The following is a 16,293-nucleotide window of genomic DNA, read 5'->3' as shown; positions in this document are numbered from 1 at the left end:
AAGGTAATCATTTACAACCAAACTAGTAATTTTGGCCAAATTTGAAGCTTCTTTTCCTGGTGAAACATAAACCCTAACCCAAGCAATTCAGGCCCCATACCTGTAGTAATGCCCTGGGTGGTCAGCAGGATTGCAATCATGTATTGAGCCTCAAAAGGGCTCAGCCTCGACACAGGCCTAGTTTCAGAGAGCCCTTTGGAGGCCCAATACATGAAATTAAAGTTATTTTGTTTGCTGCCATATTTGACAAGATGGGAATGAGAATGTGCTGGCTTTGCGTAACATGTGCCTAATATTGTGATGTTGTTTCTTTGTACTGCTGCATTGACACAAGGTGGTTTTGCTCAATGTTTCTTGTATTGTTACTTTAATCATAATTGGCATTCTCTTTTCTCTCCATTTCTACAGAATTTATATATTCCGTATTTTAACGCTCATATAGAATTATCTGCGACAAACATTTTCCAATTTCCCCATGGAAACATTTGTTCTACACTGTGCTTTGGGGAAAGCATTACAAAATTCTGTCAAACACATCAGGTTGATTCAATATGGCTCTCAAGTGGGAAGACAAATAAGTGAGTACTTTACAGTCTGATAAATAACGAGAATAAAACTTCTCTGTAATAAATACCCAATGCACTTGGACAGTTTATTCTGTTTTTATGGTAAAGGGAGATCTTTTGGCATCATGAGCAAGTCATTCACTTCTTCCTGAAGAGCTGCAGCCTTCTCATTCACAAGCATCTGGAACCAAGAAACACAACATCTGAGATACATTGAGAAACAGAATGTAAATCTAAATGTAAACTTTGTAGACAGGTATTTATCATTAATTAAAAATAATTATGTGGATATTAGATGAAAGACAGGAAGATAATCCATTTACTTTTGCAGAAGCCACAATTTGGTTTGCTTGTTTCTTGTAGAGGTTGTCAATGGTTTTGGCAAGAACACTGGGGTCAGCATTGGCCAGGTGAGCAAGTGTTTTATAGCCAGCATTGTATAGCTGCTTTGCTCGGAACTGTAAACAAAAAATTTCAGTTTCAGTAAAAAATCATTCGATCTTTAGACTAATGACAACCAGAATGTTTAATTTTTACAATTTGTTACAACAGACAAATGCTGACCTTCATGACTCCAGCCACCTCCATTAGAGGGATCAGTTCTGCCTGTACGCAGTAGCTTAGCCTGTGGGTCAACTCTGTCAGGAGTGTTTTGAATGGCCAAAACTCTTCAAGTTCCTGATTGCAGAGGATTAAATATTTGATGATCTTCTTAAACTGGAGTTTGATCCCAGTGATAGTTTATCATTTAAAACTATATTATATGATGGGATTATGAAATTCAAGGCTAGGTTTGAATGATACCTCCGTGAAGTGCAGTACACAGGAACAGAAGGCTGAAGAAGAGTTTAGCAGTGCCTGGATGAAACCTCGGTTGAGCTGAAACTTTTCTGCTGTACTCCACACATTAGTATCATTGAGCAAGGAGAAGAGGACTATGGCCAGATACAGACGTCTCACAGCCACCATATTTGCATTCTGGATCAGGGAGAAATGGTACAACATATCAAGTAGAGTAATAACTGGGACATGTGTCCACACTCATCCTTGTGCAACTGTTAGTCATCCAGTAACACATTAAAAACTTAAGGGAACCCTACACCGATTTTCAACAATATCAAAATTTATCAGTCATAAGGTTTCTATGTCTGTAATATCCACCAGATCTTCCATGGCACAACAGCCATATTTACAACTATACACTCAGCTGTTGTACCTATGGGATCAATGTTTCCCTTTGGCTTTGAAACCAGCAAGCATTTCAACCTGCAGAAGGTGACAAAAATCAGCATACAATATTTTTGACATCAATTCAACCGATAAAGCTACATGAATCTAGCTGATAAGTGCACTGGCAAAATATACTCAAAATGAACAAATTAAAATTTCTTTAACCAATCAGGAGACAATGTTTGAATCTAGAGCCACTGCATCTCGCCCGTAAAGGGGAAACCGGGGCCCCCTCCTGCAGCCAGACCTGGGAAGGGAGCTCGCCAGTGAGCGTCTGGTGGCAGAGCTTTGGCCCATGGGGCCCGGCCGGGCCCAGCCCGAAAAAACAACATGGAGCCACCACCCGTGGGGATGAGCATTGGAGTAGGGTGTAGTGCAGGCCAGGTGGCAGGCCAAGGCAGGGACTGGGGTGTCCCAACTTCCGGCATCGCAGACTGGTCCTCGGGATGTGGAATGTCACCTCTCTCACAGGGAAGGAGCCTGAGCTGGTGTGGAAGATGGAGCAGTACCAATTAGGTATAGTTGGGCTCACCTCCACACACAGCATGGGCTCTGCTCTGGTACCAAATTCTCTGAGAGGGGCTGGACTCTTTACTTTTCTGGAGTTGGCCAAGGTGACAGGTGCTGGGCAGGTGTGGGGATACCCACAAGTCCCCGGTTGAGTGCCACCATGTTGGGAGTTCTCCCTGGGGAATTAGAGGGTCACCTCTATACGACTGCGAGTCGCTGGGGGGAAGGCTCTGACTGTTGTGTGTGCTTATGCACCGAATAGCAGTTTGGAGTATCTGGCCTTCTTTGAGTCTCTGGGTGGTGCCCTTGATAGGGTTCCGCGTGGAGACTCTATAGTTCTGCTGAGGGACTTCAATGCTCATGTGAGCAATGACGGCGAAACCCGATGGGGCATGATTGGGAGGAATGGCTACCCCGATCTGAACCCAAGTGGTGCCTTGTTATTGGACTTCTGTGTGAGTCATGGATTGGCCATAACAAACACCATGTTCGAACATATAGTAGTTCATAAGAGTACTTGGTACCAGAACACCTTAGGCCAAAGATCGATGATAGACTTAATGGTCGTATCATCAGATCTGCGACCGTATGTTTTGGACACTTGGGTGAAGAGAGGAGCAGAGCTGTCAACTGATCACCACCTTGTGGTGAGTTGGATCAGATGGCGAGGAAGGCTGCTGGACAGACCTGGCAAACCCAAACATGTAGTGAGAGTGAACTGGGAACGTCTGGCGGAGGCTCCTGTCCACGAGGTCTTCAGCTTCCACCTCCAGAAGAAGTTCTCGTGTATCCGAGGGAGGCTAGGGACATGGAGTCTGAGTAGGCCATGTTCAAAGCCTCTATTGCAGATGCAGCAGGTAGGAGTTGTGCTCATAAGGTCATCGGTGCCTGTCGAGGTGGTAACCTAAGAACCCGCTGGTGGACACCGGCAGTGAGGGAAGCCGTCAGGCTGAAGAAGGAGGCCTTTCGGGCTTGCTTGGTCCAGGAGTCTCCTGAAGCAGCAGACAGGTACCGGAGGGTCAGAAGGGCTGCGGCTTCAGCGGTCACGGAAGCAAAAACTCGAGTGTGGGAGGAGTCTGGCGAGGCTATGGGGGAGGACTTTCGGTTAGCCTCGAGGAAGTTCTGGCAAACCATCCGGTGACTCAGGAAGGGAAAGCAGGGCTTGACTCGGACTGTGTTCAGCCAGGGAAGGGAACTGCTGACCTGGACTGGAGATTTTGTCAGGTGGTGGAAAGAACATCTTGAGCTCCTGAACCCGGCTAACACGTACACATTGGAGGAGGTAGAGTCTGAAGACTCGGGGGAAGCCCCACCCATATCCCTGGCAGAGGTCTCTGAGATAGTTAAGAAGCTCCTCAGTGGCAAGGCGCCGGGTGTGGATGAGATTCACCCTGAGATGCTGAAGGCTCTGGACATTGTTGGGCTGTCTTGGCTGACATGCCTCTTCAGTGTCGCGTGGAGGTCAGGGACAGTACCTGTGGAGTGGCACACTGGGGTGGAGGTTCCCATATTTAAAAAAGGGGGACCAGAGGGTATACTCCAATTATCGGGGCATCAAATTGCTCAGCCTGGGAAAGTCTACTTTAGGGTGCTAAAAAGGAGGCTCCAACTGATTGTCGAACCTTGGATCCAAGAGGAACAATGCGGATTCCGTCCTGGCCATGGAACAACGGACCAACTCTTTCCCCTTGCGGAAGTGCTGAGGAAGGCATGGGAGTTTGACAAGCCAGTCTACATGTGTTTTGTGGACTTGGAGAAGGATTATGACCATGTACCCTGGGGAACTCTGTGGGGGGTACTGTGGGAGTATGGGGTACCGGGGCAGTTGCTACAAGCCATCTGGTCCTTGTATAACCAAAGTGAGAGCTGTGTCCGCATTCTCGGCACAAAGTCAAACACGTTTTTGGTGGGTGTCGGACCCGCCAAGGTTGTCCCTTGTGTCCAATTCTGTTTGTGATATTCATGGACATGATCTCAAGGTGCAGCCAAGGTGAGGAGTGTGTCCATTTTGGGAACCTCAGAATTGCATCTCTGCTCTTCATCTGCTGTTCGCAGATGATGTGGCTTTGTTGGCTTCATCAGAGCGCGACCTCCAGCGCGCACTGGGGAGGTTTACAGCTTAGTGTGAAATGGCCGTGATGAGAGTCAGCACCTCCAAGTCTGAGGCCATGGTTCTCTACCGCAAAATGGTGGATTGCTCCCTCTGGGTTGGGGATGAGTTGTTGTCTCAAGTGAAGGAGTTCAAGTATTTTGGGGTCTTGTTCATGAGTGAAGGTAGTATGGAGCGGGGGATTGACAGGCAGATTGGTGCAGCATCAACAGTAATGTGGACGTTGTACCGGACTGTTATGGTGAAGAGGGAGCTGAGCCAGAAGGCAAAGCTCTCAATATACCAGCCAATCTTCGTTCCAACTCTCACCTATGGTCATGAGCTTTGGGTAGTGACCAAAAGTGTGAGATCGCAGATACAAGCAGCTGAAATTATTTCCTCCGTAGGGTGTCTGGGCTCAGCCTTAGAGATAGGATGAGATGCTCGGACATCCGGAAGGAGCTCGGAGTACAGCCGCTGCTCCTTTGCTGAGCCAGTTGAGGTGGTTCAGGCATCTGATTAGGATGCCTCCTGGGCGCCTTCCTTCGGAGGTTTTCCGGGCACGTCTAACGGGGGGGAGACCCCGGAGTAGACCCAAAACTCGCTGGAGGGACTACCTGTTCAATCTGGCCTGGGAACGCCTTGGGATCCCCTAGGAGGAGCCAGAGGGTGTTGCTGGGGAGAGGGATGTCTGGAATGCTCTACTTAGCTTGCTGCCACCGTGACACGACCCAGGAGAAGCGGCTGATATTGAGATGAGCTGTTTGAATCTAATACTCCCCCAAAATGATAGCATGTTTAGGCTCAACTGTCATTTCTATATTCCAAAAAAGTAGGTATAGCATATCCTTGATTATAGTGAATTACAGGTTGTTAGGCTAATCAACTCTAAAAAAGACTGACCTGTTTTATAATGTAGCTTTAAAAACACTTTCTTTTTACTCTTACCTTTCTTACTGTCTGTCCAGCAGCTTTCCTGGCAACAAAACTCTCAGGTACTCCAACTGCTGCAGACATCTTCTGCTCTGCAGCAGACAACAGGATGAACTAAAACAGACCAGTGGGGAAAAAACTAATTTGCATAGATCAGATAATTTCCTTTTTTCTTGTAAAATTAACCTCCAGAATTTTAAATTACATGTATGAGCCATTAAACCATAAAATGTACCTGTCTGAGGTATATCATCCAGTCAGGCTTGCACTGGGAGATCATGTCATAAGGCGTGACCAGATAGACCAGATGGAGGTAACTGTGAAGCATCAGTCCATCCAGACCCTTAGACAGGTCTTCATAAAGCATATCACAATAGGACAGGTCCACTGCACCTTGGGAGGCCAGATGACCAGATGAAGAAAAAAAACCCAATAAAAACTGCACCAAATAACATTAAAACAAATCACTAGTTGTGCTAAAAATTTAATCTTATGAACAAATTTGGTTCAGTTCGGCAAAGGAAACCTGAAAAGTGCATCTTGAGAGGGATGAATGAAATTTCAAATACAAATCCTGGTTTCCATGAAAGAGACTAACCTTTATAGGTTGCTCTCCCTAACTTGGTGACTTGTAGAATTGGATCTTGTGTGTCTCTGGACACTGTGATGAGACCCTTCTCTTTAAGGAGCTCCACGCAGTCTTTTGAAATCTCCCGCAGATCCCGTTCCACACATAGCTGCCTTTCTTGGACACAAAGAAGTGTCCCAGACAGGAAATCCCTTACCTGTTCTAAAGAGCTTGCAATCTACATGGGAAAACACAACACTGCATAAAGCCTTTCTTTATATTAGATCTCTAACTTTGGCAACAATGAGATGTACCAAAACACAGGTTTATGTTGCTAACTCAAATCACACTCATTTCTTTTTCTGAGATCTGGAAAAATAAACCATTTTATATTTTATTTTTACATTATGATTATAGAAAAGCTGAGCATAGATGGGGGAAAAAAATCAAAACCTCTATGTCCACTACCTTCACATGAAGGACCTATTAACCATGCTCAATCAACTCATCAAAGAAGTGAGAATAGCATATTCCTCAGGCCTGATCAATGATAATAAGCACAAGCTTTTGTTTAGTACTATCAACCAGCTTTGTATCCTGCTCATCCTGGATTTCTTGCCACTACCGCTGATGACTGAGAAGTTTCTCAATTTCTTTGTTGACAAGATCAGTGGTCTCAGATCAAATTTCAACCTTGCATTTTATCACTCTGATCGAGTTACCTACCCTGTTCTGCTGTCTTATTTCAACCCTATTTCCATGCAAGATCTCTTGGATATAGTAAGTAAGTACGTAAGAGTTTATCTATATAGCACCTTTTTAAAACAAAGTTACAAAGTGCTGCACAAGATACAGAAAAAAATAACCACACAGTAAAAAAGTTACATACATAAAGTAAAAATTACAGTGCCATTACAGGGAAGGCAAGTCAGTAGAGATGGTTTTTGAGAAGTTTTTTTAAAATCGTTTACAGACTCAGCTGATCTAACGGGGGCGGGGGGGGGACTGCTCCAGAGGGATGGGGCCCTTACAGCAAAAGCACGGCCACCCTTGGATTTGCAGAGGGAGCGGAGTATAGATAAGAGACCCTAGTCAGAATACCTGAGTGGCCTAGAGGTGGAGTAAGGATCCAATAGTTCGGAAATGTACAAAGGGGTAAGACCATGTAGGGCCTTATATGTGATAAGCGGTATCTTCAAGACTATTCTATAATTTACTGGGAGCCAATGAAGGGATGCAACGATTGGTGTGATGTGGGATCTAAGATTGTTATTGATTAGCAGCCTGGATGTCGCATTTTGCACAGGTTGCAGGCAGGACAGGGAAGCTTGGCTGAGACAGGAAAAAAAGAGCATTGCAGTAGTCAAGGCATGAGAAAATTAGGGTATGGATTAGTAGTTCAAGATCTCTGGTTGACAGCACTGATTTGATTTTTGCAATGCTCCAGAGTTGGGAAAAAGCAGGTTTGCACAAGCTTGTATAGGTCAAAATTCAGATTTTGGTCAATGAGTACACCCAGATTTCTTGAGGCGGGTTTAACATTGGTGGCCAGAGCGCCAATACAGGGTTTTACTTCTGAGACGAACTTATTAGGACCAATAAGGAGAACCTCCGTTTTGTCTGAATCGAGGTGAAGGAAATTGAGTCATTTGGCTTAACTGATAAATACAGCTGCATGTCATCAATATATAAGTGGTGAGAGAGGAACCTGAACTGGCTAACCAGATTGCCTAGAGGTGACATGTAGATTGAGAAAAGGAGGGGACCAAGAATTGAACCCTGTGAAACTCCAGAGTATAGTGGCAGATGAGGACATGAAAGTTGTCTATTGCAGGCTAAAACTTCCTTTTAGACAGATAGGACAAGGGCCAACTGAGAGCAGAGCCCGAGATACCAAACCACTTATTTAATTGTTCAACCAAGATGGCGTTGATCAATCAATCAATTAAAAGCAGCAGTTAAGTCAAGCAGGACCAGGAGAGAATGTCCGCCATTTTCAGGATGTCATTTGTCACTCTTAGTAGCGCTGTGTCTACACTATGTTGGTGCCAAAAGCCGGATTGGAATTTATTGAAAATATTGTCCCTCAGAGGAGCTGCTGTACAACGACTCCCCCCCCCCCCCAAGAGTTTTGGAGATGAATGGTAGTTTTGAAATAGGTCTGTAGTTATTTGGTAGGGTTGGATCAAGGGCAGGGTTTTTCTAAAACAGGTTGGACACTCACCATCTTAAAACCATCAGGAACACAGCCAGAGGTGAGAGAAAGATTAATAATGGACAGCAGGCTAGGGCCCAGCGTAGACATGACCTCTATAAGGAATTTGGGGGGGGGGGGGGGTCACATCTAAAGCACAAGCGGTAAGGCGCATATGGGATACAGTGTCGATGAGATTGTGCAGAAGAGATCGGGAAGAAATCAGACAAGAAAGTAGGGCAGTAAACTGATGAATCAGGAAATATTTGTTTCAAGCGGTTGCTGAAAACTAATTTCTATAGGTTAGCCTTTTTATAAATACTGTTTGTCTTTTGTTTATTTTGGCTGTGTTCTTTCATTTTTGTCTATCATGCATGTGTATGTACATATGTATATATGTATGAAGGTATACTTGTATTTGTATTTTATCCTATTTTATAAAGCACTTGGTAACTGTGTATTAAGAAGTGCTATATAAATAAAATTATTATTATTATCATTATTATATAGCATGGGTCCAAAGCAGTTTATCAGAGATGTTTACATTTAAACCAATAAGTGACAGGATGAGACTCAGAACACCCTTTCCATTGTCTTGCATCAGGTTGCTGTAACATTTCTCCACTGGGGCACACAGAAGGCTTTTGGCCTAAAAAATAAAATGCACATAAGTTGGGTTAAATTCAGTAGAGAATCAAGTTAAAAAAAACAAAAACAAAACACACACACATATGTGTTTTGTGATTACCAAAGACTTGTCCTTTTCTTGTAGGATGAGGATGCTCTCTCCCACACTGTCAATACCAGCCCGCCCAGCCCTTCCAACCATCTGCTTGTACTGGCTCCTCTTTATGAACTCTGTGGCCACATATGGTGAACGTAGAATCACTCTATTTTGTAAACAAAAGTTTGATGACAACCACAGAAAGAGGGAGAATTTGTTAATGACAAGATACATTTGTAAGAAAGAAAATGATCAAAAAATGTTCTTTGACCTAGGTATCACTTCAAACCATAAGCATAATTACTAGATGAGGACAGGGGAACATGTTCACTCCAAAGCTAAAAGAAAGCCAATTTGTCCCCCCTCAATATTTTATTGTCCGACATTTTTTCTGCATCCATAGGGACTGCACCTTCCCCTGCCAAGGGGTCGGTTCCATGTGTCTGCTCTAGCCGTCTTTCAAAGCTCAAATCCCATCCCACTTATCTTCTATAATGTCCATTTTCATCACTGAATGCACTCCACATTTTATTCCATGCCAGACATTACAATACAGTGTGTCCTAACCGCATCTTCCCTGAACTTGCAATAGAGTTGTTGAGATTTGAAAATGCCAAAAAAAAAATATATACTATATGTGTATATATATATATATATATATACTACCGTTCAAAAGTTTGGGATCACCCAAACAATTTCGTGTTTTCCATGAAAAGTCACACTTATTCACCACCATATGTTGTGAAATGAATAGAAAATAGAGTCAAGACATTGACAAGGTTAGAAATAATGATTTGTATTTGAAATAAGATTTTTTTACATCAAACTTTGCTTTCGTCAAAGAATCCTCCATTTGCAGCAATTACAGCATTGCAGACCTTTGGCATTCTAGCTGTTAATTTGTTGAGGTAATCTGGAGAAATTGCACCCCACGCTTCCAGAAGCAGCTCCCACAAGTTGGATTGGTTGGATGGGCACTTCTTTGAGCAGATTGAGTTTCTGGAGCATCACATTTGTGGGGTCAATTAAACGCTCAAAATGGCCAGAAAAAGAGAACTTTCATCTGAAACTCGACAGTCTATTCTTGTTCTTAGAAATGAAGGCTATTCCATGCGAGAAATTGCTAAGAAATTGAAGATTTCCTACACCGGTGTGTACTACTCCCTTCAGAGGACAGCACAAACAGGCTCTAACAGGTACTATTTAATGAAGATGCCAGTTGGGGACCTGTGAGGCGTCTGTTTCTCAAACTAGAGACTCTAATGTACTTATCTTCTTGCTCAGTTGTGCAACGCGGCCTCCCACTTCTTTTTCTACTCTGGTTAGAGCCTGTTTGTGCTGTCCTCTGAAGGGAGTAGTACACACCGGTGTAGGAAATCTTCAATTTCTTAGCAATTTCTCGCATGGAATAGCCTTCATTTCTAAGAACAAGAATAGACTGTCGAGTTTCAGATGAAAGTTCTCTTTTTCTGGCCATTTTGAGCGTTTAATTGACCCCACAAATGTGATGCTCCAGAAACTCAATCTGCTCAAAGAAGTGCCCATCCAACCAATCCAACTTGTGGGAGCTGCTTCTGGAAGCATGGGGTGCAATTTCTCCAGATTACCACAACAAATTAACAGCTAGAATGCCAAAGGTCTGCAATGCTGTAATTGCTGCAAATGGAGGATTCTTTGACGAAAGCAAAGTTTGATGTAAAAAAAATCTTATTTCAAATACAAATCATTATTTCTAACCTTGTCAATGTCTTGACTCTATTTTCTATTCATTTCACAACATATGGTGGTGAATAAGTGTGACTTTTCATGGAAAACACAAAATTGTTTGGGTGATCCCAAACTTTTGAACGGTAGTGTATATATATATATCTACAGAAGTGCTGCACATTCTTAAAGTCAGCATTATCAGCCACACTGTCAGATGTCCTTAATGCATTAATGCAAAGAGTACAGAATCATACATGGTTCCCAAATCACCATGATGTTCTAAATGCAACCAAACAGGAGTTTTCTAATATAGCAGAGTTCTTAAATGTAGGCTACTTGGAGCAGTTGAAGGGACACATATGCAAAACATGTTTATATAGTGTCGGTGTTCCCCAAAATCTGTGACCTGTCAGATTATGTAACCCTGCCTTGAAAAACCACTATTTTGGCTGGTCCCCCAGATGCTAATCTTAAACACACTAAACCCATGTCTAAATCTAACTGTCTCCAACCTAATGCCAAATGTTAATCATTTCTAACTTTATACTTAAATTTGACTGCATCCATCTACATCTGCATCCAACTGTCAGCATATTCGTGCTTATCTGTTAGATCTCGCCATTTGATTCCCTTCAGATTCAATAGCCACACCTGCACCTCATTTTTTCTGCGGTTTTATATATATATATATATATATATATATATATATATATATATATATATATATATATAGATAACATTTCAAAATAAAACAGGTGAAACATAACAGAGTTGAAATTTCCCACCATTGACAACCCCATTCAGGTATCAACATCAAAAACAGATTATTAATTCTCTGTTGACTTACTGTTTGATTATAGCAGAGCCCCCAAATGAATAATAAACACAGAGGAAGCTGACCTGTCTTACATCTTTTCCCATTAAGATATTCATTTACCTGCGAGCAGGCAAGTTGATCCCTGCAGCTAGAGTGGAGGTACAAGTAAGAAGACACAGAACTCCATGCATGTAGGCCTCTTCCACCAGCTTCCTTTCTTCACTTGTCAACCCGCTATGGTGATAGGCTAGACCATAAGGCACAATCTTCTGCAGTACTGGACATATTGTGCCATTCCCACTGTCCCTCAATTCTTTAAGTAGAGCAGCCTTCTCTTTTTCCTTGTGCAGGAGAAACTCACTGTAAAAATAAAATGGATGACATTGATTCACTACCTGGAGAAGGATAGTAAAAACACAGTTGGCTGGTGAACTTACTCTTTTAAATACTTGCAAATCATCCCTGCTACATTTTCACAATTCTTCTTTGTGGAACAGAACACCAGGCATGAATTGGTTGGAATGATCTCTGTCACTAAGGCGATAAGGTGATCTGGATCCATCTTTTGCATTGAAGAGGAGTACTAAGAGCAGAAATGAAATTTACTCTGAACTGCTTTAAAACAAACTGTCACAAAAATCAAAACAATTTAGCACATGCATTTTATAACATTTAATCAAAATTATGTAATTACTGTAATTAAGAAGATATGTTTACTTTTTTATTTTGAATCAGCAAACAAGATCAGGAGAGCAACATACAGATATGGTCAAATACACATTTTTCTTATACTGCTATCCCAGCATGAACACACAAACGTGTGTGTGTGTGTGTGTGTGAAGACAGATAGAGAGAGAGAGAGAGAGAGAGAGATACAAAACAAAAACAGCCAATCAAAACAAACCACAAAACACAAGGGAATGAAAGAGAAACTAAAAAAGAAGAGAAGTTTAAATCTTCCATTTACCTTGAAGCTTAGAACTCGTGAGAGTCTTAAGACCTCCTCCTCATTGGGGTCAACCTCATAGATACTGTCTTTCAGTTTAACATATTCTCTCAGCTGGACCTAAGTAGAGCAGAAAATTTATTTTTTGCAGGCCACGGTTGTTTAATGGAAAACTTGACCAGCCACTTTCATTTCTCAACAGATGCACTGGATAGCAGTGTGTTACTTGTCATAGACTAGATAAATTTACAAACTCGAGCAAAAAAAAAAAATCATCAGCCCAGTTTAGTTTCACCACCTGAACTTAGACACACCAGATGGCAAAACTTATATGTATGAAGGACTTTTTGGGTACACTGAGAACAAGTCGGCATGTCAGTTACTGACGTCTTTGAAATGGAGTGGACAGACAACCACATTCAAAAAATGTATCAACTAGAGTTGGAAATAACATACAGGTCTATAGTCACTGGTGTAATTTTCAGCTTTCAGAAACTTCTGAAGGTCTTTGATGTTTCCTAGTGTGGCACTCATTCCAATTATCTGTGTAGCCGCTGGAAAAAGAAAAAAATATATTTTAAAGATATTTACCATTGGTCTAAATCAAAAATGTTTTGAAAACATCTGTGATGTAAGAAAAAAAAATAAATGGAATAATAGACACTTACTGCTCACGTATAGAATTTTGGCCAGAGTCATTTCAACAACAGCTCCTCTGGAACCATCGCCCAGCATGTGAAGCTGAATACAGATAGTTTGTGTCATTAAAATCTATACTGCCCTAACTTCTTAATGCATAGGATGTGCAACTAAATGTATGTGTACCTCATCAACAATCACCAGTCCTATATCATCTAGCCTGTTAGTCTCTATCAGACAATTAACCAGGCTGTGTGCCTTCTCTATTGTAGCGATGTACAGGGACCTCTTGCTTCTTCTTTTCACAGGAGGGAATCTACCTTTACTGCCAGCATACTCCTCCACCATGAAGTCCAGCTCCAGGCCAAAGCTTGCTAACCCACGCACCTTCAGATACACAGGAACAAGTTAAGTAAAGTCAAGTTGCATGTTTACCATGTAAGATTTTGATTTTGTGCAATGTTCAAATAAAAACACAAATGAAAACCTGATATGAAAATAAGTCATTAAGTCCGAAGCCCATCATTAAGTCCCAATACCTTCTCTTGCACCAATGAAATATAGGGCAAGATAAAAAGAGAATCTTTCTTCCTGCATAGCAGCTCTCTAAACATGAGAATTTCAGCAACAAGCGTCTTCCCTCCACTGGTGGGAAGGGAGTAGATTAGATTCCTTCTTTCCTGAACACAGTCCAGGTTGAGACATGTCTTCTGCCAATCTGAAATATGTAACAATTATAATAATGGTCATCATATAAAACTCTGTTGTATAGTTCACACTGCTTTCTGTTCATGCTTAAGCTGACTTTACTGTTGAAAACAGAATCTTATTGAGTAAACATAAAAATAACAGAACTCTAAATCACCATATAAGTTGTTGATTCCCCGAAGTTTGCATATCAGGTCCTTCACTTTGGTGGGAAGTCCAAAAAAAGGGCCTATGTCGGTTGCTTTCAGTGATACAGTTTCCATAGCCTGCATGGCAACGTTGATCTCCTCCGCAACCACTGCCTCTTTTAGGACTATGGTACGGGAAACACATGAAGGGGCTGCTGCATTGCTAATCATTGCTCTCTTCAACTGATCTTTCATACTTCTCCTTTCCTGAGGAATACTGGTAGTAGGTCTTTCAGATTTATGTTCAGCAGGCTTGACCATTTCATCATTAATGGCTCTCTCGGTGACTTTACAAGGTGTAGAGATCTTGTTTTCTTTAAGCCAGTGAATTTGCTTTGCATTTTCAAGAACCTCCTCTTGAAAATGAAACTGAGTGGCTTCGATGTCTTTAAAAGATTCATCGATTAACCCATCAACGATGGCTTCTGAGTGTTTGTTATCTGTCGATAGTTTTAGACAGTGATTGTCTCCTGATGACGGTAATGCTGTAAAGTTAGGGTCTGGCTGGTCCAAAGGGGCAGCGCTGGGGGAATAATGAACACCATTCTGCTCTGCATCATCCAGCTTTGCCAAGAAAGAGCTGTCATTAAGGATGCTGTCATAATCCCCAAAGAAATCTTCACTGTCACTGCAATACTACAGAAAAAACATCCTTAGGTTATGTAAAATATACAATAGCAAACTTATTACATTATATGTAACACATGCCTACCTCAACGGCCTTTAAACTAGCCATGCCTCCGAAGGACGTCCCCCTTTCTGTGTTGTCTGGGCAATTTTTTGAGGATGCACTTCCTCCTTTTTTGGCAGGTGTTTGATGACTTTCAATACTGTCTCTTGTTCTCTTCTTTGAGTGTGCTCTTTTTACTTTAGTGTCTTGCCACTTTGTATTCATTTTGTCCATCTAAGATATGACATTAACTATTTATCATATCACCAATAAGTGTGAAACTGCTTGTTGAACGAGCCATACGTGAGCAGTAAATGTCTTACAAACAGCTGTCCGCTAATATAAATACGGTATACACAAACGCCCACATACTATCTACTTGTACCTATGCTTAAAGCAAAAAGCATTGCTCTATTGCACCAAACAAACAACGACGAAGTAGCTTGGTTAGCTACCTTTCTTGGCAGCAGCTCGACGCAGACGGAATGTTAAAAAAAGACAGTCCAAAATGCTGCTATCAGGCTGACAACAGTTAACCATCCATCCATCCATCCATCCATTATCCAAACCGCTTAACCAGGAATACAAAATAAAGAAGACCCATAAAACTCAAGAACTATTCCGGGAAATAAAAGTGGGGGGAAAACGCATCCATCGCGGCATCTGAATGTGAGGGCTGAAAATATTGCGAGTAAAACAGACTTTCTATAATATTACGCGACGTTTATGTTGTTAATATTAATCCAATTCGTCTTCTTCGCCTTTTTCTTTTCTTCTTCTTCGTCTTCTTCTTCTTCGTCGTCTTTTTCCTTCGTCTTCTTCTTCTACTACTTTTTTAAAGGACAATGATTTTTACACAGAGCGGTTGAAAACCCGCTCAAGTGCTCTTTCTCTCTCAACGGCTCTTGTTTTACAGAGTTCAAAGGAAAGTGGAAGAAATGAGGCGTGCAAGAAGGAATAGGAGAGATGAGACAATAATTTCAAGACTCAGATTTGGACTGACTACACAGTACACTTTTCAAAATAGGCAAACACAATACAGTCAGATGTAACTACTGTGGACAAGAAGAAACAATAGAGCGTGTTATGATATGTTGTCAGAAATATGAGGCAGAAAGAAGGCGTATGACTCAAAATCTCAGGAAAATAAAAGTACAATTTAATTAATATATATTATACAGAATTCAACTGTTATAAAATATCGTTTCAGTTTCTTAGAGTAACAATTTAATTAAGATTTGAGGGGTTTTTGTTTTTCGTTTTTTTGTTCGTTTGTTTTTTGTTTTTGGGAGGATACAGGCTGATCCACACTCCACACCAGCTGGTGGCGGTATTGCACCAATTCGTCGTTTGCCAACCGCCAATGGACACCATTTCTTCGCAGTTGGCAACCACTACTGCAACCTTCTTTTTTTAATTTTTTTTTACATATTTTGTGTTACAAAATATTATACAGAGAAATGCACCTGTCAATTTAACACGTAGAGAAATTATTTTAACATCTTTCATTTATACATAAGACATCAACATCAAATATATTAAAAGAAAAAAGAAGAAGAAAGAGAAACAACAACTAATAGTAATAATAATAATAATAATAATAATAATAATAATAATCTTTATTTCGGACACAGCCGGCCCATAGCATACAAACAACAATACAATAAAAGAAAACAATACAATAAAAGAAAAAAAACATTTAGGCCTACATCACACCCCTACACTCCATGAGCACACACACACACACACACACACACACACACACACACACACACACACACACACACACACACACACACACACA

At 41.5% G+C, this 16,293-nt stretch overlaps 1 protein-coding gene across 1 annotated transcript; it reads right to left on the bottom strand.

Moving 5' to 3' along the window:
• Positions 1 to 322: 322 nt before the first annotated feature.
• Positions 323 to 15,250, bottom strand: helq (helicase, POLQ like). The gene is made up of 19 exons (XM_056284902.1): positions 14,945 to 15,250; positions 14,532 to 14,723; positions 13,789 to 14,455; positions 13,463 to 13,641; positions 13,110 to 13,310; positions 12,953 to 13,025; positions 12,741 to 12,838; positions 12,306 to 12,404; positions 11,776 to 11,921; positions 11,459 to 11,698; positions 8,839 to 8,980; positions 8,635 to 8,739; positions 5,927 to 6,134; positions 5,564 to 5,721; positions 5,344 to 5,442; positions 1,371 to 1,544; positions 1,131 to 1,244; positions 890 to 1,024; positions 323 to 747 (listed from the first exon to the last, which is right to left on the bottom strand). Exons 2-19 carry the CDS (start codon positions 14,721 to 14,723, stop codon positions 664 to 666), a joined length of 3,114 nt encoding a protein of 1,037 aa, XP_056140877.1. The 5' UTR covers positions 14,945 to 15,250; the 3' UTR covers positions 323 to 663.
• Between the last annotated feature and the right edge of the window lie 1,043 nt (positions 15,251 to 16,293).

Source organism: Lampris incognitus, chromosome 8 (assembly GCF_029633865.1).
Source record: "Lampris incognitus isolate fLamInc1 chromosome 8, fLamInc1.hap2, whole genome shotgun sequence".
Classification (NCBI taxonomy): Eukaryota; Metazoa; Chordata; class Actinopteri; order Lampriformes; family Lampridae; genus Lampris; species Lampris incognitus.
The sequence above is the reverse complement of the archived record's forward strand: the minus strand, read 5'-3'. Positions and strand labels throughout refer to the sequence as shown.

Coding starts and splice junctions, on each gene's coding strand:
- helq (XM_056284902.1), bottom strand. CDS start 14,723: ATGGACAAAATGAATACAAAGTGGCAAGACACTAAAGTAAAAAGAGCA. Junction 12,839..12,952: donor CAAAATTCTATACGTGAGCA/GTAAGTGTCTAT, acceptor TTCTTTTTCCAG/CGGCTACACAGATAATTGGA. Junction 1,025..1,130: donor AGGTGGCTGGAGTCATGAAG/GTCAGCATTTGT, acceptor TTTTGTTTACAG/TTCCGAGCAAAGCAGCTATA.